Here is a 23,640-nt window from a genome sequence, read left to right on the forward strand (position 1 = left end):
CCTGAGCACAGGCTGACACACATCACTCATGCAGCCTCCAAAACACCCAGCACCCACTCTGCACACATCATCTGACATTTTTACAACCTCTACAAGCCCACAGACTGCTGTTGCCTTTTATCCTGCCATTACACAGGCCCCCCCCTCCTGAAGGATGTCCCCATGCTGATCTTCTCTCTGTGCAGGGCTCTGCCTCCTTGAACACTACCCCCTATGGCACCCAGAGTGCTGGAATTAGGTAAAACCATCAGGCAATGCAGAGGCTTTGGCAACAAGAGTGTCACCATTACACTCCTAAAATATCTCTTGATAGTGCACCACTGAGCATCAGGACAGAAGTTTGGAGAGAGCCTTCAATTATTGCTATTTTCAGTACACTGAGAACATATATCTGGCTAAAGCGTATGTTCAGTTCCAGTCACAGTTTACATTTCAGCAGAGAAATTATTCCAGGAATCCAATCCCTCTCCCTGTGCCTGCTCTTGCTTTCCTAAAGCCTGTCAATTCCCAGCTTTTTTTGCCTCCTTTTTTGCACCATGTGAACACCTTCCCTCGGCTGCCATTTCCTGGGAGGGACATGGGAATACCAGCCCTGCTTTCCCTCAGAGAGGCACCATGAGCCCAAATATACAGACTACACAGGCCCCACATACTACAGGGAAAGGATATATAAATGCTGAAGACAGATGGAAGTTTTTCACCCTCCTACAAAATCTTACCAAATGCTGCCCACACTTATCTCTGTTCCCATACCTCTCCATCCACTTTCATCCTCTTCTAAGCCTGCTTTCCTTGCAAGCTCAGCTTCATTTAGCACAGGGAATATAATCCTTTCCATGTGTGGAACTGCCCTCTAGGACTCTACAGAGCTTACAAATGAATATAAAATGATGTACTATATTTCCAATTTAACATGTGAATAAACAAATGGCTTCAGGAAATGGCTCTGGCATGTGCCCCATGACACCAGTTCATTGCTCTCCACAGCAGCATTGACCAGTCACAAGGAAGCCTGGAAGGAAGCACTTCAGGAGGGCTGCTCAGTGCTTCCCACCAATTTGGAGCTTAGACCTTCCTTGGAGTAGTGGGACTGCCCTGCCTGGCCACCAGCAGAGGCAGGGGCACGGCAGTGCCCGAGACCCCACTCACCCTGTCACCCTGTGTCCCTCTGCAGGACTTAACAGGGACCTGTAAGAAAGATGGGGACAGACTCTTTTAGCAGGGCCTGTAGCAATAGAACAAGGGTGATGGTTTTAAACTAAAAGAGGGAAGAGTGGCGAGGCCCTGGCACAGGTTGCCCAGAGAAGCTGTGGCTGTCTCATGCCTGGAAGTGTTCAAAGCCTGGTTGGATGGGGCTTGGAGTAACCTGGACTAGTGGAAGGTGTCCCTGCCCACGGCAGAGGGTGGAACTGGGTGATCTTTAAGGTCCCTTCCAACCCGAACAACTCTGGGATTTTATCTTGCCTCTAATCACTGCCCAGTAGCTTTAAGGTAAATACAAAAACCCTCTTAAGATCCCCACTTAAAATCCAGATGCAATGGCTACAAGTCCTCTGTGTGTTCTATGTTTCATTATCATGCTTTTTACTTTCCTTATGGTCCTTTGTGGTTTCCTTAAGATTGTAAACCTTCTGGGTAAGGGATTTGTTATCTCTTTGGCAAGATCCTCCGTTACCAAGCTGTGTACATTTACAACACCATATAAAAGATTAGGACTTTATTGGTCACTGAAGCATTGCTAGTTAATAATCTTTAATGTGGCAGTTATTTATCCAGTCGTAAACAGAACACTGCTGCCAAGCCAAGTCAAATAAACACTATGGAAATCCTCCATCCTTAAAATGAACCAATTTCTGTCCCGGACATTGTAGGCTTTGCAAAAAAGTAGTCACATTGTTACTGAGCACAAAAGTAGTCAGATTTTAAAGCTTTCCTAAAGCAATAGTTGTACCCAGTATTTGCCCTGAGCTTTCCCCAGCCCACAGGGCAGAAACACAGCCCAAGGCCTCCTCACCCCTCACTGCTGTCTATGGGATGATGACCAAGGAGCCAGACAAGGGCTAGGGCTGAATATCTGCAGCCTATGCTGTGTATCCTCTGAGTTATCTCTGTGGATGGAGATCTGCACAGCTGATGTCAGGAAAGGCTCAGCTGGCTGGAGGAGCAGGTCCTGTGGAGACATGGTCTGGCTCTGAGGAACAGAACAACAGAGAACAAAGTTGTATGACCAGAACTTTGAAGGACACCATGGGGAAAAAAAAAAAGGTAACTTTTTTCTGATTAAGCATCATTTATATATTAAAACACACACCCTGCATATGCTAACAGACTTAATTAAGTACATGCTCCCACATATATGACTCATCTAGGCTTTCTGCCTAGATCATGCTATATGCGAAGAAGGAGCAGGGGGATAAGATTGGGCTGTAAATATGGAGGCAGTTGATGGGCTACTCTCCTCTCCCTCCTCCAAAGGCTTCTTGCTAAATTTCTGCATAAGATTATTATTACTTGGACTAACATTATACTACTGTTATTGTTAGAGCTCTATCACAGCTAGTGCATTCATCCAGGGCAATTCCAAATCTCTATTTCATTAATGGGTTGGGTTGGAAGGGACATTAAAGCTTACCTAGTCCCAACCCCTGCCATGGGCAGGGACACCTTCCACTAGCCCAGGTTGCTCCAGGCCCTGTCCAACCTGGCCTTGAACACTTCCAGGGATGGGGCAGCCACAGCTTCTCTGGGCAACCTGTGCCAGGGTCTCACCACCCTCTCAGTAAAGAATTTCTTTCTAATATTTAATCTAAAGCTACTGTCTTTCAGTTTGAAGCCATTCTCCCTTGTATTTCTGCTGCTTCAATAAACCACACTATTCATGAATTTGTGATGGTGAAAATTCTAATAGAATACTACCAGATTCCCAGTTTGAGAACCTGTGCTTGCGGAAGTTCCTATCGAACACAACCACTTACAGTGCCAAATTGGTTATAATCAGAGATTAAGCCCAGCCACCCCCAGCCCCTCTGATCTCCAAAGACCAGCTGAACAAGGGTGTTTCTTTTCTGCCAAATTTCTATACCCTTATCACAACACTGCTCCTACTGCCCTGTCTGCCCACACTGCCCCTCACCACCACCCACCAGCCCTCACAGTCCCTATCACCTCTCACAGCCGCTCATCATTACCCTGCATCCCCCTGATGCCTCACAGTCCTTCACTGTCACCTCTCACAGCCTGATCCTTCAAAGCTCCCACTATCCCTCACAGCCACCTCTCACAGCCCCCCATTAACCCTCACAGGTCCTCACTGCCCCCCATCACTCCTTACAGGCCCTCATAGACCCTCAAACCTCCCCCATCCCTCACAGCCCCTATCACCCCTCACAGCCCCCATCACCCCTCACAGCCCCATGGCCCCTCACAGCCCCTCACCACCCCCATCCCCGTCCACGCCCCACCATGGCCCCTCACAGCCCCTCCACAACCCCCATCCCCCTCACAGCCCCCGCCCATGGCCCCTCACAGCCCCTCAACAGCCCCCATCACCCTTCACGCCCCCCACCATGGCCCCTCAGAGCCCCATCCCCCCTCACGCCCCCCACCATGGCCCCTCACAGCCCTCACAGCCCATCACCCTCACGCCCCACGGCCCTCACAGCCCCGCCCGCCCTAAGGGCCGGGGGCGCCTCCGCCCGCTCGCCGCCCGGCCTGGGACTTGCGTAGCGCAGCGCCCGTTCCGCCACCGGCCCCCTCCGCGCAGGCGCGGGAGGCGCGCGCGCCCCGTCCGGCGGACGCGGCTCGGCCGGCGCGGATGCGCGGAGAGGGCGCTGAGGGCGGTGAGGGCGGTGAGGGCGCGGGCTCGGGGGAGGCCGGGCGAGGATGGAGTCCGGGCCGGGCAGCCAGCATCTCCTCGCGCAGCGGCCACCCTGGACCTGGCAGGGGGGGCGGCCCGGGAACTCGGCCTGTCCCGGGCCCCGCGTCCGGGCGCGGGTCGCCCGCTGCCGTTGCGAGGCCGGGCGGGAGCTGCGGGAGGCTGTGTCTTGCTGTGGGCTGCGGAGCCTCCCGGAGGACGTGGGGTTGGCGCGGGACGCTACTGGACAGCGCCCAGGGGCTGCTGCGGTGTGTGCGGGTTAAATGGCCTGTGAGTGCCTTCCAGTGCCTCCAGTGCGGGTCCGCCCTGTTCCAGTCCCTGGAATGTGGGAAAAGCTGGGGGTGAGGCGGAGAGGATCCCCCGGTGGCTGGTGGTGCTCACCCAGAGCTCACGCCTGTCCTGCTGGCCGGGCCCCTCGGAGGGGCGGTGGGTCCTCTAAACCCAGCACTTGTGTTCTGCGGCCTCTTCCTTCAGGGTTTTAAGATCTCTGAAATGAAAGTAAAATTTTGTTAAGGGTTTGTTCTCACGTTGCTCTTCCTCCAGGAGCTGCTCTATGAAACATACATATATATATATACACACATATATATGTATATGTCTGTACAGCCTGTCCTTCAGTGAAAATTGCTGCTGGAGTATTGGGACTGCCAAACTGTTCCCCACCACCCAAACATCAGATTTAGGGTACCTGCTGAAATGCTTCTCTGCCTCTCTGGGCCTGTGAGCAGGAGAGCAATAGCCAAGGGGATGCGGCATGTCTAGGGGTGTCCTAGGGCAGCAGGAGGGATGACACCTTGCAGGTGCCTCTACCTGTGATGAGAGAAAACTGGGAGCTTCTCAGTTGTATTATAACAATCCTTGCATTTTTATATGTATATATATTTTATCCAATTCCTACAGGAAGCTGGAGCATCTCAAAGCTTTTCTGGCTTACAAGAAATCCCAATAGGATTGTCAGAGCATCCAGGAATACCCAGAGCACAGAAATTACATAGGTCACATCTAGGGAACTGTATTACTAGAAAAGGGAATTCCCTGTTGCTGGAATTTCCTTCTTTCTGCAATCACTAGCAATTAGATTGTTGCAAAAGACTTCTCTTCAAGATAGTTACTTGGGAACAGCACTGACAACTTGAATCCAAGGACTTCAGCAACATTTTATGGTAGCTCTTTGTTCCTTTGAGCAGTATGTGATACTTGTATCCTTTGTAATTTGCAAAATGGCTGTGGATAGTATTGCACAAATTAGCTGTTGGGAATCCTTGTCCTGAATGTCTTTTCTGTCATTAATATTTGAAAATTAACAGGTGTTCCTGCAGCCAAGAAAAGGAAAAACAGCTTTCTCCCTGTCTTTTTTTTTTCTGTTAATAATTAAATGCTGCCAAGTAAATGTTTCTAGCAGGCTGTTTGTGGATCTGTCACATATTTAAGCACGTCTGCTCTTCCCAGCTCAATCCTTTAATTGTGACCTTTGTTTTCTCCCCTTGGTTCCATTTGCTTATTCATTCTGTTAATCTGAAATCTGTAAGGGCCTCCATCCCCTGATCAGCCTTGTCATTTGGACTGTAAAGAAAAATGAAAAAAAAAAAGCTATCCCTGCAGTAAAATGACCCTGTCTGTATATTTAAGGCAGGCAAGCAAAGCAAACCAGTCCACACTGCACATGTGTCTCACCATCTCCAACACCAAGGTTATTGCAATCTGATAATGCTGCCCTGGCATTTGTTTGGGTCACAAGTGCCTTTCCTTTAGTGCTGAAGCCACATACAGTCAGTGACAAGCAAATTATTGGCAAGATACCACGAGTTCAGTGCTTGCTGTTCTTCTGGCTCTGTAGGATCCACTCTGCCCTGCCTATGAGGTTGGGGAGGACATTAGAACTGCTGCTGTTGGGCTATGGCTGCAGAGCTCAGACACATAAATGTGTGTTACCACTCCAAATAGATAAATTGTACCAATGGTCTGAAAGAAAAATATCTCCTTATATTTTGTCTGTACACAGCCTTGGATTGGGATTAAGGACTAAAGAACTACAATTTCTCTTAAATTTGTTTGGGGAGGCCTCTATTGTCAGGTTTAGTTGCAACAGTCTGACAGGTTTGCATGGGGTGTGTTGGGGGGTCCAGTGGATTTTGTCACAGGAAGGGTATTCTTGAGCCATTTCCTGCTTTTGTACTTGACCAGACAATCATGTGACCTTTCTGATATGAAAATGGACCTCATTGCACTGTAATTAGTAATTGACTGCCGTGGAGTCCACATGTCTTGGTGGGAGTATGTGCTGGAGATGCCCAACTCTGCAATAAAATGTTTTTAATTCTCTAATACTAATATATGGAAGTGCTCATATCTGTGGTGTTCACACTCTTTAGGTTTTAACATAACTCATTTGTTCTCCTCTTGCTTAAACTTCTGAGGTTAGAGGACAATTACTTGAGCTTTCAGACATGCTGCAAAGGACCATGAGCTGTTGATTCCCACTGTCCTGGGAAGGAGATTCAGAAGAAATCTGTGTGACTGCCAGTGTCTGTGTTAATGGGGGTGCTGGGGGTGTAGGCAAATACATTATCACAGAAACACAGAATGGTTTGGGTTGGAAGGGACCTTAAAGCTCATCCAGTCCCACCCCCTGCCATGGGCAGGGACACCTTCCACTAGCCCAGGTTGCTCCAAGCCCCGTCCAACCTGGCCTTGGACACTTCCAGGGATGGGGCAGCCACAGCTTCTCTGGGCACCCTGTGCCAGGGCCTCACCACCCTCACAGGAAAGAATTTCTTCCCAATACCTAATCTAAACTTTCTTTCAGTTTAAAACCCTTCCCCCTTCTCCTGATGATGCACCAACACTGGATTGTTTTGTTATGTTTTTATGGGGAAAACTATTTGAGGGAGAAATAACTTGTACACAAATTTGTTGTAGTGACTGTTTTTCAGGAAACTAGTACTGGACTATTTCCAAATCTGTTGGGCTGAGTATCAGTCGTTTGAAAAGAAAAATAATGTTCAGATTAGGACAGATTTTTCTACCTAAGAGGACAGATATCAATCCTCAGCAAGTCAGATGGTTTAACCCCATAGTCCATTGTGTATCTTCAGTTAGGTTTGTTTCAGAACTGGTCTTCTAAACACTGTAAACTGAATTCTAAAACCCCCTACCTGTGCAGCAAATACCTCTTATTCCCAGGAAGAGAGACATTTTATGGAGATTGCCCATTTAATGCAGGCTTTTGTACATCCTGTATAGAGGGGGGGGAATTCATGACATAACTGCCACAAGTAGTAATCCTGTTTGTTATTTTAGAGACTGAAATGAGTTGTTTATGCTGCAAGCACTTTAATAATGTGGTTAATTAGCTGTTCTTCTCCACTGTGAGGATATTTGTCACCTTGTTTTCTGTACCACAATTCCAAGTATGAAGGTTGGGAGCCATGCAGGCAGATACCAGTTTTTGTTTTTTAAAGGTTTGGAGGTCACTGGTGCACCTGATGCACATCAGTGTTGCCCAGTGCATTGCTTAAAAAACAGTCTAATTTTTACAAGCATTTTTTTCCCCTCACAAACAGGCCCAGGAGAATGGAATAAGTTATAAGAAGATCTGTACAAATTAAAATTCAAAGCTAAGACTAGAAGATTAGCAATGTACACTAATGGTAAGATTATAAACTTGGCAGCCAGTCTGTTTTTTTTAAATGCCCTTTGATTTTAAAATCATAATCAAAGTAATGCAGGACTAGTTTGGGATTCTACACTGATCAGTTTTTCTTATGAGATGCTGTTTCTGTAGCTTTGCTGCCGCACAGGAGTGTTTGTTGCTAATCTTTTAATAGTGCCTGAGTTTAGAAAGACAACAGAAATCAGTACCCAGATGAAGAAGTGTTGTTCCAGTTCCCTGAAATGCAGCTGTTGGCTGAACTTAGGTCCTCCTTTAGCTGTAAAGTGTAGTTGGAACTGGTTGGTGTCTGAATATCTTCTGAGTGTAGGATAACCTACACGTTTTTTCAGGAAAGGGTAATCCATTATTTGCATACAGGATTATTGAAGCTTTTCTCCTGAGCAATCTCAGAAGAAAGGAACAAAATCTATAGGGTTTTGCAGAGATGGAAGAAAATAAATCCTGAGTAAACTGACAGCTTTAATTTTTATATGCTCATCTTACTGTAAATCGACTTTTTTTTCGAAAGAAAACTGCTACACCCTTACACTTAGTGAAATAGTCTGAGATTGTAAGATTTTCCTACCCTGATTTTATCTGCTGGCTGAAATTATGGAAGCACAAGTCTACCCTGGAATAAACAAGTTCTAGGGATAACTGCTGGCGTGAATAGAGTATATGTCCCACTGGCTTACTACAGAGTCAAGGAGTGTGTGCAGTGATTTCCAAAGGCTCAGCAGAGATTAAGAACTTATGTGTTCCACTGCACCAGGGTTACTGCTTCATCCACCCCTTCTCTAATTTAGGTATCTCTTACGCTCTCCAGCACTGCCACTTAAGGCTTTGTATATTCAAGTATTGCACTGAGGGGTCTTAAATCACTATAAACATATCAGTTGATTTAACAGAAAAATTAAATTGGCATAAGTTTCCACACTGATACTTGAATTGCTTTGATTAATTTGCCTTTTTGTTTTGTTTTAAAGAACATGTGGGGAATTGGGACATTGGCCTGTTTCCTTAATAGACTTTAGATGGTACCATTCATATTTTGAACCTTTTGTAAGAGACAATGTGCAACATTCATCTGTGTGGATGTATTTTTGATAAATATGAATATTGTGAAGAAATTGAGCATTACTTTTTAAAAATAGGATGTATATGTCCATATATTGTATATATACAATATGTACAGTGCATGTTTTGTGGGTGTGTATATATATTTGAAAGGAAAATATATTTGTATTAGCAAGTTACTGCTGAGACTATGATGAGCTAATTCTGCTTGTACATCACTTGAGCAGCAAAGGCTTCCCTGGAGCCTGCAGACAAGGCTCCTGGTGCTACCTGGCCCAGCACAGCAGACATATTGTTAAATCCTACATGGAAAAAGGCTACTATTGTATGGAACAAAAGGATAAAAACCAAAAACCCCACAGTTACAGTATGGTCCAGATCATGACTTGGAGAGGTTGTTGGTAGGAGAGGCTTTGTCACAAGGTGCGTTCCTCCTCACGGAGCAGCTCCCATCCCCTCCCTCAGTGTGAGGATGACCGTGGCAGTCTGAGGCCAGGGATAAGCTAGCAGTCTAAGCCCTGGGAAGCTGAGGGGTTTGTTGTATTCTAGCTGGGCTGTGTTAGCTCTGGGACCTGCACCTGCTGCAGTTTGGGGTGCAAAGCGTCCCAGCAGCTTGGTGGTTGCACAGGGAAAGACTGGCCCAGGGTAGAAACCCAGTGATCCATAGAGAAAACCCCTGGTCACAAAAACCTGTTGAAAAGGAATAATCACATGCTGTGGAGACTGCTCAGGCAGTGGGAGGAGCAGGTGTAGGAGGTGTGAGCTCTTCAGCCCCTGAATGGCTTTGTCCTGCTAATGAAGCCATGGAACATTGCCAAGGACTGGGAATCGCTTCTTGGCAAACCTCTCTCCTAGGAGTACCCTTTCCTGGTATCTCAGATTGTGCCTTCTGCATGTAAAAATCTCCCTGTGTTTCCATTCATGCTGTCAGCTGCTTGTTCTGGACCTGAAGAAGCACTAACTGTGTAGGAAATAAAACCTGATTACATGTACCTGTGGAGTACATGTACCTGTACCTTCTGGTTTAGATAAGAGAAAATTAAATCGGTTTTCGACGTAAACCAGTGCAGACACCATGTCTAAGAGGAGAACGTTTCAAATCACAAATATTTAAATATGTTTTTCTGCCAGTAAATGTTTGTAGTGGAGAAAGATCTAGAGGTGATAGATGTCGAACTGACAGAGCACTCAGTGCAACAGAGCAGAAAAGGGGATTGGTTTATTGCATATGGATTTGATACCATGTCAGGTGTTTCACTGACAGTTGCACTGTGTCTTTGGTTCTGTGTAGCTGACTGTACTTCCAAATGGAGAAAGATATAAAGGAAGGTCTTAGAGGAAGGAAAAAAAATAAGAAGACTGAAGACTGCCAGTGAATCAGAGTTTGCTGTTGAAGGGAGACATGTTTCTAGTTACCCCTATTTCTGAAACAAAGGGAAGAAGAATAATTAGCACAACATGAGGAATTTTTTCAGTCTTACACTTTGGAAGAACCAGAAGGAAAATACAGACAATGTAGTAAAAAAATTACATTGATTTTTTTTGCACTACTTTGACATATATCTTTTTTTAATGGATAATTTTTAATACATCATGTAAAATAGTTTTGCTGGCTAAGTGCAGTTTTCTTTTGGTTTGAAGGGAAATAAGATAGGAATTATCCTCTTTAATTTCATTAATTGTTTCTTGTGTGTTTTTATGATGTAGGCAGGAGAGAAAACTGCTAATCTGTGGCTTTGATAACATTTATCTCCCGTATCCTCTTACAGAGCTCTGCTCTTTAGCTTTTTTGACCTTTTGTGGAACCATGAACCATTTTTTTCTCATCCAGTTTTTCAACAAGAACGTGTTGTGGTTTTTGCCAGACTTTCCTCTTGCTTGGTTTTGTGTGTTTATATTGTGCCTTTATGGCATTTTACTGATCAGTGCAGCTCACAGGGATTGAGCATCATTGTGTCATCCCAGCGTGGATGGGAATGAGGGGCTGCTTTCTACTGAAGTGCTTGCAGCTATGAGATGTTATTTAGATTGGATGTTGGGAAGAAATTCTCTGCTCAGAGGGTGGGGAGGCCCTGGCACAGCTTGGCCAGAGAGGTTGTGGCTGCCTCGTCCCTGGAAGTGTCCAAGGCCAGGTTGGACGGGGCTTGGAGCAACCTGGGACAGTGGAAAGTGTCCCTGCCCATGGCAGGGGGTGGGACTGGATGAGCTTTAAGGTCCCTTCCCACCCATAGAATCATACCATGATTCTATGGCATACACATTCTCCTAAATATAAGTTACTGTCACTTACCTACCCAGCAGTGAAGAGCTCAATGTGTGTCTGAACTTTAGTCTGTAGTGAAGTGCACAACAAATTAATTACAGATAAGTTAAAGAGGTGGTCATAAGTTCCTAGGACTGAACACATGGGATTCTAGGACAGACCTCTGTGACTGTGCTTCATATGCAGCACTGATATCCTGAGAGAAATCATGTAGGTGGCTAAAATTATTTGCCTGTAGAGTACTCTGATATCAGGTCTTTTATCAGTTATTTGAGAGACCGAGAAGTTTCTAGACTTTGTCCTAAAAGAATACAAAAAAACCAGCAGGAAGCAGCTCCTAATCCCGTATCACATTGTTGGTAAACTTGCATTAGGCCATTATCAGGGATTTTCTCCCTGGTACTCAGCGTGTGCTGTGCACAGTGCCCAGGGCACCACGCAGAGATCGAACTGCATTTAAAGCAGTTAAAGCAATCCATGGATCTCTGTGTGCTCTGCCAGAAGGGATCGTGTGTTCCCAATCTCTCCATGCTGTTCTCATGCTAAATGGAGTGTTTAATCCCAGCTCTGGAGCACACAGCTGCCCCGGGGAGAGGTGGCAGAGGACCTCACTGAGGCTGTAAAAGTGACGAACGCATAGAAGTGACAAACCGTGCTTGTGAACAGGGTTGTTTGGGCAAAGGGGAACTGTGGTGTCCAATCTCGTTTCCAGGTCCACAGAGCAGAGATGTCAAGGTGTGCTGCTCTAAGTCCAGGCTTGAGAAAGCTGCGGGATGCACTGGAATACTGGGAAATGAGAGGGAAGCTGCCTGCCCTGTGCCTTTTGTTCTGCAGTTACTGCTGTCTTGCTGTGTTGCTCTGTGCTTCTGTCGGACTCTCCCATGCATGAAGGAAACATCTCAGAGGTGATTTGAGTATTCCTCACGGATGGAAATCATCTACGCAGACTTTTGTGGTTAATTTTCTCATACTGGGATAAGGACTACTTCCAAGCTGTCTAGAGGAAGCAGTTCTCATTCTCTCTTCATGTGCCTTCTGCATGGATTAGTCCAACAAGATTATGAAAAAGAGTAAATTTGAGTCTTTTCCCTGCCTATCAGCAGTATAAACAGCAAATGATACTCTGCAGGTCTGGAGGTTTACATTAGTCTTGATTTGCAGGGCAGCAAAAAGGAATATTTGCTTTCTGTTAGCAACTTATAAAAATACATACCAGTATGTGGTTGTTCGTATCTGGCTGTATCTGTACATAGCAAAGGGCTGAATCCAGGGTGGTGTAACTGCCCACAGATAAGAAGAAAAATGTTATTTTCAAAGTTTGGAGGTGCCTCTTATAGAGCAGCTACATTAGATTTAAATTAAGTGTCTTAATAAGCTTTTAAACTGTAGTCAGACTTTCAGAACACGAAGTTGCAAGAGTACCTAAATGGAATAGGGGACAAGGTTTTCCTGATTAATCATAGCTTGAGGTTTTTTAGGACACTCTTCTGTGTTTATTAAAAGCAATATCAAATCATGTAATCTCAGGCTTTAACTAAAGTTGGAATTTATTTTTAAGAAGTTTAGATTGTAAATATTTCACTACTGCAGAGCACTGGGTGTACTCTGGATTTGACTGCAGTAATTATCCTCTGGGTTAGTTGTACTTCAGATATTTCAGTTTGCTATTTCTCACATTTTGGAAAGAAAAAACAAAGCAAACAAACAACAAAAAACCTCCTTTAATAATAAAATAATTCTTTTCAATAATAAAATTATTGAAGTCCCCAGACATGTTATCTTTAGTGAAAGCATTATATTCCCCATAATGAAAATAAGTCATAATTCAAATCTTTTTTTCCTGCTGATGTGTTTTTAGACACTTTCAGAGATTTTTTTCTTCACAGGCAGTATGGGAATTTGCCTGTCACGCTTGGCTTCACTGCTGGGTATTTTATACAGATTCAGGCAGTTTTAGGCAGTCTTCTGAAAGCAGCCCAAAAGACAATGGGAAGAGCTAAGGGAATGAAATGGAAAATGTGGCTGGACTAGCAAGCTATTTCCTGAAAATTCAGTCACTGACTTGAACTCATGCCAGTTACCATGGTCCTTGCTCGGGTTTGAATTGTAATGATTCTTTACCTGCTGCATAGTTTAAACTTAACCTTGAAAATTTTTGCCTCTGCTGCAGCCATTGCTGGCAAATCTTCAATATGCACTTTTCTAGTTGTAATTCTCACTTATGCGCTTGCTTTTTTTTTATATTGCACTTACCTGAAGAGCTCCATTATAAACTAATAGATCTAACAATCTCCAAATTGTGGGGCAGGTACTACGAAAAAAGTCTTTTCTCCTGTTTCTGTTCTCTGTTAATTCCTGCTGTGTTGTACAAGTCAGTCTGATGAGAAAGGATAATGACTGCTTCCCCTAAATAAGGAATACAGAACTTTAGAGCTTTGTTGTTGCCCAGAGAAGCTGTGGCTGCCCCATCTCTGCAAGTGTTCAAGGCCAGATTGGGTGGGGCTTGGAGCAACCTGGGCTAATGGAAGGTGTCCCTGCCCACGGGTGGAAGGACATGAGCTTTAAGGTCCTTCCAACTCAAACCATTCTGTGGTTCTATGGTTATTATAAGTAATGTAATTTTTTTTCTGTTGAGTTTTTACTTGTAGTTCTGTTCTGTCACGTACTTGACAGCAGTTCAGTTCTGTGCAGTTCAATTGCTGATCCCTCTTGTTGGTCCAATGTCCAGTTAGAAGATATTTACTATAATGTGATGCTGGCTTCTCTACAGCTACTTCAGCAGGAAGGAAAGAGTTTTGCTACAATAGGGGCTATGAGTCTCTCTGCCTGCTTTTAACCACATCTTCAGAGAAACATTTCATTCTGAAATGGTTTTTTCTCTTCTGCCTGTGTCTTGCCCCTTTATATGTGTAAGCAAGGTAGTTTAGGTGAAGATGGGACTTTGTGACACAACTGCACTCTCACACAGCCATCCTCCTCTAGTTTAACTCTTTAACTGAAACTCCAGCCTTCTATCCCTCCAAATATGAATCTGCACTGCCTGGTTGCTGCCTTGCAGTGGGAGGGATGGGCAGGAGACAGCCCTGACTCACTGGCCCTTGGCTGCTGAGGGTGAGACATCTTCTGTTTCCTCTTCCCACCAGCCCAAAGTTAAGCATTGCTCTTCACATGATTGCCAGAAGAGAGAGAACTTGCCCTGCAGGAGGGAGGGATGGAGGAAGACTCTGAAAGAGTAGGAGGAGGAGAAGAAGGCTGTCTGGAATTTTCCTGAGATTTCTTGGGCTCTTCTCCTTTGGCAAGTAAATCCTCCTCGTTTGAGGCCTGCTGGCTTACAGTAGCTGCTGGCACAGTGTCAGGAGCTATGCACCATTACACTGGAGCACACGACTTCTGTTGGTTTTGCAAGCAGAGTTAAGAGCTGGTCATGCTCTGGCAGCCTTGACAATGCCCATTTGCTTTGCTGTCACTTTTTCTCACAGCATCTCAAGCTGTGAAAAGCATATGCAGCCAGACATACTTGCAGACCCAGCACAGTTATCCCAGCCAAAGAATGTATAAAACTGTGAGCTCAAATCAAAACCTCTGGCAGTCTGACTGCCATCCTCTAGCCATGGATTTCAGTGAGCTTCAGGAGCACATATTCATCAAATTGGTAAATTCCTGGAATGGGCAGTAGCTTCTAGAGGGAAAAATGGCTGATGCAGCCTCTAAGTATGCCTGCATCTCTGGATGATGGAAAATAAGACAGGAGAAGAAAGTTTACAGGAAAAAGACAGACAGCCAAGATGTATCTCTGGGTATCTTAGAAGTTGTCTTATATGATGGACATTATACTTAACCCTCCCTAATATAAATCAAGCAGCTCCCAAGGGATGGTGGCACAAGGTGGGAGCATGTTGGAGAATCCAGCAAGAACAGGGCAGTGATAGTTTCTATGCTGAAGTGTCCGTGAGCAGAGTGGCTCATCTCTGTGTCCTTTGCCACTGCAAAAATAGATTGACTTTCTCTTCTACACAGGGACCTTATTCTAGGATTTGAATTAAAAATACTGAGCGTTTCTATGATTCCCAGGTGGAGAATGACGGAGAAATGTTAACTTCCCTGGAGCTGACGTTGGCTCTGCGATGGACTGGTGTCCTACTGCAGCTCCTGGAGACACACACTCATCTCACACCGGGGCCCCTTGCTGAACCCCGGGAGATCTCTCACTGTCAGGACAATGGGTTGCCTCATGTAATTACTGTCTGAGAATTAGCTTCAGATGTGGAAGAATGCAACAAAATGGTGAGCATTTTTGTATTGCTCTTACACTGTACAAAGACGACTCAAAAAAACCCTGAAATATGGTAGAGAAGAGCCATCCAAAAGCCTTCTCTGAAAGGCTCCTGCGTGCTGCTGCCAACTTTTAAAAGAGGAGATAAATTCTGGAGTTTCAGCATGTGATTCCAAAATACACAGATTAGTATTTAGTCAGAATCTAAAACTGTCTGGATTAAATATATGGCAGCTTCAGAAAAAATGTTCAGTTTACCTTCCTGTGTGGAAACCAGGAGGGCGAGCTCCCTGCCTTGATAGTGTATCTACCTTATGAGTTTCAAATCATTTTAAAGCACCTGATTTATGGAAGACCATGTGATAAATGTCAAGTTCCATGCATTTTCCAGTCTGTCAACACAGGAATGACTAAGGGTTCTTTGGAAGTCTTTCAGTAACAGCTTTTGTTGATTCAGCCTTGCTATATAATGTCTTAATTATACAAAACAGTTTCATAGGCCTGTTGCATTTTATAGGGATTGTCTGCCTTTGCAGAGTGTGCAGCATCCACAGCCACGTTCCCAGCTTCAGTCTAGCACTGTGGGCACGTTGGCAGAGAGGGTCCAGCAGGGCAGACCTGCTGTGATAGTGGAGGTTATTGTATCTCCCCATCTGGTTTTGCACTGACTGATTAAAGCTGGTTCGGGTGTGGCCATTAGTGGTCGAAGCCACACTGTCTGCTGGCACACAGCTGTGCCCTAAGCCTGCAGTCAGCTGGTAGATGAGGTAAACACGGGGTGTGAGGCAGCGAGGCCAGAACCTGATGTTTGCCAAGGTGTCTGTGACATCTCCAGTGCAGGGGACAGCAGGCCCTCTAATGGGAGAGCTGCTGTGTGCCTGTGTGACAGGGCATGGCCTGTGTCCAGAGCACCACTGGGAACATGGAAGTTCTGTAATGAAGCTGTTTGAAGCTGACCCTAGCATGTACTGCAGTCAGGAAGGGTGGATCTGTCCTGCACTAATCTTTGTTGTGGCACTAGTGATGATCTGACTGACACAGAACCACAGGATCACTGAGACTGGAAAAGACCTCCAAGATGGAGCCTACCCTGTGACCAATCCCCACACTGTCAGCTGGACCAGAGCACTGAATGCTACATACAGTCATTTCTTGAACACCATCCAGGGACAAGGACTCCACCACCTCCCTGGACAGCCTGTTCCACTGCCTGACCACCTTTTCCATGAAGAAATATTGTTTATCCAATGAAAAACAAAAGTCGTACCAGATTAACAAGCTGATCTCAGTGACTGTGTGGTCACACAAGTGCCCGTACGAGCACCAAGAAATGACTAGGAGCGCATGGCTGTGGCTAGTAGGAGATCAGATCTCACTGGCCACACAGTCTCAGAACAGTGTAAACTACTTCTGAGACTGCATCCTTCTAGTATGAGTAGTGCTTAACTTCCCCAGAGAATTGGAAAGAGAGATTGCAAATTGAACAGACCTTACAACGGATATTTTTGAAGTGAGAGTCTTCTGTTTTCTTAAGTGAGATGTGAATATAAAGATCTATGCCTCATATTAGACCTTCAGTTAGGGAAATTAATTTCCTGGGAAGATGTCCTCAGGATCGGTGTCTTGGCTGGACATTGACCAGTTACTGCAGTAGTAGTTACTGACAATGCAAGGAAAGCTGGGCTTAAAAATAAAGAGGCACCTTTAACTTTCTTTGCTGTAGAAAACAGTTTTGCTATTGCAGGAACAAGTTGAATGTACGTGTCTCTGTTCCTAAAGAAAATGGGAGATTACCTGTTACTCAAACTTCTATTTTTTTTATTGTTCCTTTTGCAGAAAAATCTGCAAGTCCTTCAATGACTAATTAAGGTCTCCGTTCTTATGATTTATCTGATTTACTTCTCCTGGAGCCATGGATGAGTACAGTCGCTTTGTGGACTGGGACAAAATGGATGTGAGTGCCCAGAGCCAGGACACGAAGGAGCTCAGCTGCACCGAGTTCCAGGAGCTCAAGCACCTGGCCCGGCAGGGCTACTGGGCCAAGAACCACTGTCTGAGAGCCAAAGTGTACCACAAACTCATCAGCAGCATCCCATGCCGCACGGTGACCCCGGATGCCAACGTGTACCGGGACATCGTCGTGAAGATTGTGGGAAAGCGCAGCAGCAGCTCCCTGCCCCTGCCAGAGTTTGTGGACAACAGCCTGGTCCCCACGTACTGCCTGAACGCAGAGGGCATCGGGGCGGTCAGGAAGATCATCCTGTGCATCGCCAACCAGTTCCCGGACATCTCGTTCTGCCCGGCGCTGCCAGCGGTGATCGCGCTGCTGCTGCACTACAGCAAGGATGAGGCCGAGTGCTTTGAGCAGGTCTGTCGCATCCTGGCCTGCAATGACCCCTCCAAGCGGCTCATCGACCAGACCTTCCTGGCCTTTGAGTCCTCCTGCATGACCTTCGGGGACCTGGTGAACAAGTACTGCCAGGCAGCCCACAAGCTGATGGTGGCCGTGTCCGAGGACGTGCTGGAGGTGTACTCGGACTGGCAGCGGTGGCTCTTTGGGGAGCTGCCCATGGCCTACGTCGCGCGGGTCTTTGACGTGTTCCTGGTGGAAGGGTACAAGGTTCTCTATCGTGTCGCGCTGGCTCTTCTGAAGTTCTTTCACAAAGTCAGAGCTGGGCAGCCCATGGAGTCCGACAGCATCCAGCAGGACATCCGAGCCTTCGTGAGGGACATCGCCAAGTCAGTTACTCCGGAGAGGCTCCTGGAAAAAGCCTTTGCTATCCGCCTTTTCTCTCGGAAGGAGATCCAGCTGCTGCAGATGGCCAACGAGAAGGCTTTGCAGCAGAAGGGCATCACGGTCAAACAGAAAAGGTAGGGGCTCACCACAGGCAGCCTGAGCCACCTCCAGAGTTTTCCCAGTCAGGCAACCCTGGGGCACTGCTGGGACGGCTCCACTCGTGTGTGCTAGTGTCCTCTGATGTTTTCTCTCTGACGAAAAAGCCAGCAGCCCCAAAATTAAGCATTAGTGAGAAGTGTAACTGAAGTGTTATGACACAGGCGGAACAGAGCAGTTTCTCATAGCTTGCTCAGTGATGAATTTATACAGGTACATATTAATTACAAGTATTGCATCTCAAAAGTGTCTTTCTTTTTTAAATGAAAAGGTATTTTAGCAAAGCTGGAAAAAGCACTGATAATTTACTTGGAAGAAACATACACAAACAACTGTGAAAATTAATTCTTAAATATGAGATTAGCTGTATAAAATGTCAAATTGATGCTGCCCAGTACTGTGAATTCAGCAGTTTCTTTAGTGTAAGTAGGTGCTGTCCCAGCTGGGAACATTTTGCCTAACTGGGGAGTTATTTTAACAGAGCAAGGATGAAAAAAGTCTTATTTACAGGTTACTTTTTAAATTAATTTTACTGCAAGCCTCCTGAAAGTCAGGAGTATCCGTCAAAGGTAGGAGTTGATCTATTTTGTAACGGGTTCGTGTACTATTAGAAATAATGATTTTGAAAGAAATGTGGGAGAGAAGAGTGAGTATGCAGGTCCAAAACGTGATTGTGTCATCACAATTCCTTTTCAGAAATGATGGGAGGAAAAACCAGCTGTGAAACTAGGGAATGAAATCTTGCTCCACTGTGATAGTAAAAGCCATACTAATAAAAAGCCTGGCTGAAAGACCTCTCCATGGATATAGAAAAGGTAGCAATTTATTAATCTAATCAAAATTAACATCCTGCCAAGTGCAAATGTATGTGCAGGTAAATGCTGGTGGTGCATGTGCTGTTTCTCCAGAGGCCTCTGACAGCAGCAAACTTCTCCCAGCCACTTTTGAAATCTGAGTTTAAGTGTTGGACAGTTTTATGAGCTGCCCTGCCCTCTGAAGGGAAGGGTGACTTCTACACTCCCTGGGTCAGTGAGTGTGTTCTCTAGAATTTGGTATTCTATAGGCACAGTCTCATTTTCTCTAAATCTTCAAAAATCCAAAGGTACCAGCCCCTGATGTAGTAGGATCTTCCAGCTAACTGTTGCTGAGTCAGTTGTAAACAGATATCATTCCATGGAATGGAAATACACGCTGAGCACATTTCAGCCTATAAAATAACATAAATCTTAGCTGAACCTCCTTCATATGTCTATGCACATGTAAAGTTCCCTCCAGTCTTCTCCAGTGGTTAATTTTTAGACTCACAACTTGTTTACAATCAGCTGCTTCATTTTTCTGTCAGATGCAACTATTTCAGGGCCTTTAGCCAGTGGATTGTCACATCAGGGAGAGTTCAGACCGTTGCATTTGAGACTCACAACCAGGAGTGTTAACTCTTTCAATATGTGTCTTTTCTTCCTGTTCTGAAGTTCAGGAAAGTTGTAATATCCTTTCTGAGTATATTCTTTAAAACAGAACAAGAACTTTAAAAAAAAAAAGAAAAGAAAAGAAAAGAAAAAAAACTCCACACCACAACTAACCACAAAAACCCCAGAAACTCCTGCTGTGTTACATGTCACAGAGAAATTCTCACTCACAACTGTGGTGCCTTTAAAGCAAAATACGGTAATATACCCAAATAAAGCCAGTAGCTACTGCTACATCAAGCAGAATTGCTACTGAAAGGTTTGTATCCTCTCTTGGCTACTTTTGTGAACCCACTGAAACTTCTCAGTGTCCTGGGGAGCTTGGCTCAGTTTGGATCCCAGCATGGGCACAGGAGAAGTGAGCTGTTCTCCAGGGCTCCATAGGATGCCAGTGAGTTCTCTTCTCCAGGTCTGTTTGGCCTGTGCAAGGAGATGATTTATTTTCCAATCACATAACAAAAAAAGGGGGGGGAATAGAAATATAAATGTTTTAACCTGTCTGATTGTTTTTCTCATGCTTGGTGACTCAAATCAAACCTTGCTTTGTTTCTCTCCAGGCTCCTTTCACTCACTTTGTCACGGATGTAGGAAGTCACTGATCTTTTCTATCTTTTTTTGTCTTTCTTCTTGTACATTCTCCTCTGTCCATTCCATCCCCACTGCACCCCTCCTGTTTGCAGCCTTGCACCTCCCAAAAGGTAGGTTAAAACACTTGAACCCTTTGTACTTTGCTGGTTTCCCCTGTCTTTGGCTGGTTATTTGTTCCAAGGCTGTTGTCATCGCTGACATTGGGGCAGGAGAAGCAGGGCAGCAACTGGAGCATCCCATTGCTGTGCCACAGCTCCTGAACACGCTCCTGCAAAGTTAGTTCAAAGCACCTGCAAAGCTGTAAGGGAAGGGATCGTGGCCCAGGGAGTGAGCAGAGCACTTCAGACAGCAGCACAGCTGTGCCCTGCAGAGGGGGAAAGAGTAATGGACATGGTGGGATCATGGTAATGGCTATAAAGGACCGTTATAATAATGGTCCTTTCTACACGAGAAGAAAAGGTGGTGGGTTTTTTTTAAACATGTCAAATAACATGTTTTCAGAGCTGCTGGGTATAATCCCACATCCAAACCTGGTGTATGCTCTTACATTAGATGTGAGACACACAGAACTTTTTTTCTTCTTTGCAAGTTTTCAGCAGTTATTTGGAAAGATTTTTTGAGACTGACCCCAACTTGGCACACTCCTAAAAGTGACCTGTCTCTATTAATACTAGATTATTTTTAAGTAGGCAGAGGGTTTTTAGAAGTGAGAAGACAAGACTCTTTTCCTGTGTCACGGAGGCCAGAATTACTCAGCCATAGAGCATTAATGGTCAATAAAGTCATTCATCGAGTCTTGACCTGGAAAGTAAATCTTAAAGAACAAAACCCGGTGGATTGTGTTGTCTGATTAGAGGAGAACTTGGAAAGGAAAAAGACTACCTTGTGAGTACTAAATACCACAGATATTTGGGTTTAAATTGATGCATTTGAGAATCCTCTGGCCTTGCTGCAGGTGCCCTGAGTTAACTTTAGTGAGTGATGGACACTAACATTTATACTAATTTATAAAATCAAAGTTGGAATTAATTTTCTTGTATTTTCATGTTTGAAAGAACATCTTAAGAGACTTATCAAAGCATGTTTCATACCATAACTTCTGTGTTGAGGATTTTACCCCTTATAAATCAGCAGGCTGTTATTTCCAGCCAAGCAAACCTTCAGCAGCTGTGTATTATTTTGATGCAGTTAAATTGTTCTGAAAGCAGCAGAAAGCCTTAATTTCTGCTAGGAAATAGATTGGGTTTGAGGGGGCCTAGGTAGGTGCAGGGTGTCTGTTGACATTGATCTCTACACAGGATTAGGTTTCAGGCTTATGCCCCACAAATTACTTATATTGCCATTTATGACTGAAAAAGAACATCTCCCTTTTCCCACACAATTACGCCCTCGTTGAAATTATGATGGAATTTAAAGCTAATGCAGCCCCTGTAAGATTTGACCCAAACCAGAATAGAGCAGGACGATGTAACTCAGTGAGTCATACCTTGGAGTGGGATATTTGTTGTGATGGGCATATCACTGGGACCTTTGAGGTGTCTGAAGCACACTGTATTAATGATACAGCTGGAAAAAACAGCATTCCTAGTGAAAGCAGCAAATAAGCTGCTTTATTAAAAATTCGTTGTGCTGGGTTTCTAAATCTCATTTCCTTTGGTATAATAGCAGTTGAAAAAGTCTTTCTGACATCAGCAATCAATAGAAAGTTGTCATTCTCATCCCAGTAACTGAGGAAACAGTAAGGCAGGGTAAAATCTTACTGAATTTGTTCAGTTCTAGTGGTAGACTGTAATGCTATCCAAATTTACTGATTTCTCAAACTGCTTGTTTTTTTACCAGATAACCCTGAAAGACCTGTAGTATGGTGAAGGCTAAACTTATTTTTCCTCAGTAAATATAAACCAAAACATTTGTTTTTTTTCTTAGTCAACTTGCGTTTGTTCATTTTCACTCATTTACTACTTTGAAGAGCAGCTGCCAAACTGAAGGAGATGATTTTTCAGTGTCATTAGATAAATACTGTCAAAAATAGGAGAACTAATACAGGTTAGATACTTGTAACTAGATGCAATTTTCTGGGCCCTCTCCCCCCCCCCCCAAAAAAAACCCCTTATATTTTTGCTCAGCAGCACAGATGGTTTGACATAGGCACAGGCTGTGTGTGGACACTGGTATCAACACAGGGTCAGGTTTCAGTCTCAGGCACCTGCAGCTGTGATTTGTGACTGGGAAATAGCAGGTCATTTGATTTCACATCCTTTGGCCAAGTTATAGTCTAGGTTGAACTAGATGATGAGATTAAATATGGAATGATTTGCCATGATATTCAAAGGGAAGGAACTGTATTCCTGGGATAGTTTTAAATGGTCAATATAGTGGCAAATGCTTTCTAGTAAATCAGAAAGATCTGTTTGAAAAGGTAATATTCTACCTCCATGGAAGAGTTGTGGGAAGACACAGGGTTCTGAAAGGGATGTGTTCCTGGAAAACTGCTGAGCTCAGGCTTTGAGTGGGGCTTGGGGAGGAAAGTCCTTAAGCCAGTAGTTCAGATCAGCCAGAAGGAGCAAAGGCAAAAGCAAAGGCACTCTGAGTGTGAGAGCCTCTTAGGAACAAGAGCTGAAGTCTAGTTGCCCAAACAGCTCACAGAAGTGTGAAAAATATACAGACCAGAAATACAAATAATTCGGAGGCTTGCCTGAGGTATAACTTTAAAACTTTTGATATTTGCTACTAACTCTTAGCCTATTTATCATTGTTACTTTTCCTCCAGAAATTCACTCTAACAAACTTTTTGATTACTTAAATATGGAAAAAAAAATCTAATTTCTGCTGAACTGAAACCAAGGCTTTGTTTCTCAGCTCTGTTCCGTAGTGCCACCAGTTTTAGCTGCAGACCAGACAGGATCCAGAGAATGAGACCTAAAGTAAGATTCTGGAGATGTGAGTTCAAAGCTTGGCTCATACTTTGCTTCAGTGGATCTCTCCTGTGGCTCAGCTTGCTGTTTAAAAACACGAATAATTTCCCTAGTCAGTGATACTGTAAGTTTTTAAAGCCATTAAGAGTTTCAAGTTCCTTCAATAGGTGCCCATAAAAGTTCCTTGCTCATTAAATAACTCAGGGTAGCAATGCAGGGAGTGATTTGGTTCATTTGGCTGGAGGAAGCAGTAATTTTTGTATTTTTTTTTAAGTGACTTAAGGAGTCACTTCACTAGAAATGCTGACACTAAGGCAGTTACAGTGAGTTTCAGAAAGCAGGTCCCAGTGTCTCCAAGCAAGCACCACTCTGAAGTACAGTACAAATGCTGCTGATTTTTTGGTACTGCAAGCATGAAAAATAGTAAACAATTATAGTTACTGTGTTTTAGAAAGTGAGCTAAGCTGTCCAGATCCATGTAGATATACACTACTGAGGGTGTCTTTATGTTCCATGAAACTGAAAGAAATGTGTAATTATCAGAAAAAAAACATCAGAAATAGGCAAATACTTGCGCCTGAACCCTTGCATGCAGAGCAAACTGATAAAGCTTCACTTGACTGCTGGCTGCCCAGTAAC

General features: G+C 44.5%; 1 protein-coding gene across 2 annotated transcripts in view; it reads left to right on the forward strand.

Moving 5' to 3' along the window:
• The first annotated feature begins 3,793 nt into the window (after positions 1 to 3,793).
• TBC1D24 (TBC1 domain family member 24) overlaps positions 3,794 to 23,640 on the forward strand; it is a 30,360-nt gene continuing 10,513 nt past the window's right edge. The window contains exons 1-6 of one of the 2 annotated variants that reach the window (XM_018067569.2): positions 3,804 to 3,839; positions 4,775 to 5,073; positions 13,874 to 13,977; positions 14,938 to 15,150; positions 16,976 to 18,010; positions 20,179 to 20,196. In XM_018067569.2, the coding sequence (XP_017923058.1) occupies positions 17,052 to 18,010; positions 20,179 to 20,196 (977 nt within the window). In that variant the 5' untranslated portion in view covers positions 3,804 to 3,839; positions 4,775 to 5,073; positions 13,874 to 13,977; positions 14,938 to 15,150; positions 16,976 to 17,051. Of the gene's footprint in view, positions 3,840 to 4,774; positions 5,074 to 13,873; positions 13,978 to 14,937; positions 15,151 to 16,975; positions 18,011 to 20,178; positions 20,197 to 23,640 lie in introns of both variants that reach the window. The other variant, XM_008929559.3, reaches the window with a different exon arrangement.

This window comes from Manacus vitellinus, unplaced genomic scaffold, assembly GCF_001715985.3.
Source record: "Manacus vitellinus isolate BGI_N305 unplaced genomic scaffold, ASM171598v3 scaffold_12_pilon, whole genome shotgun sequence".
Classification (NCBI taxonomy): domain Eukaryota; kingdom Metazoa; phylum Chordata; class Aves; order Passeriformes; family Pipridae; genus Manacus; species Manacus vitellinus.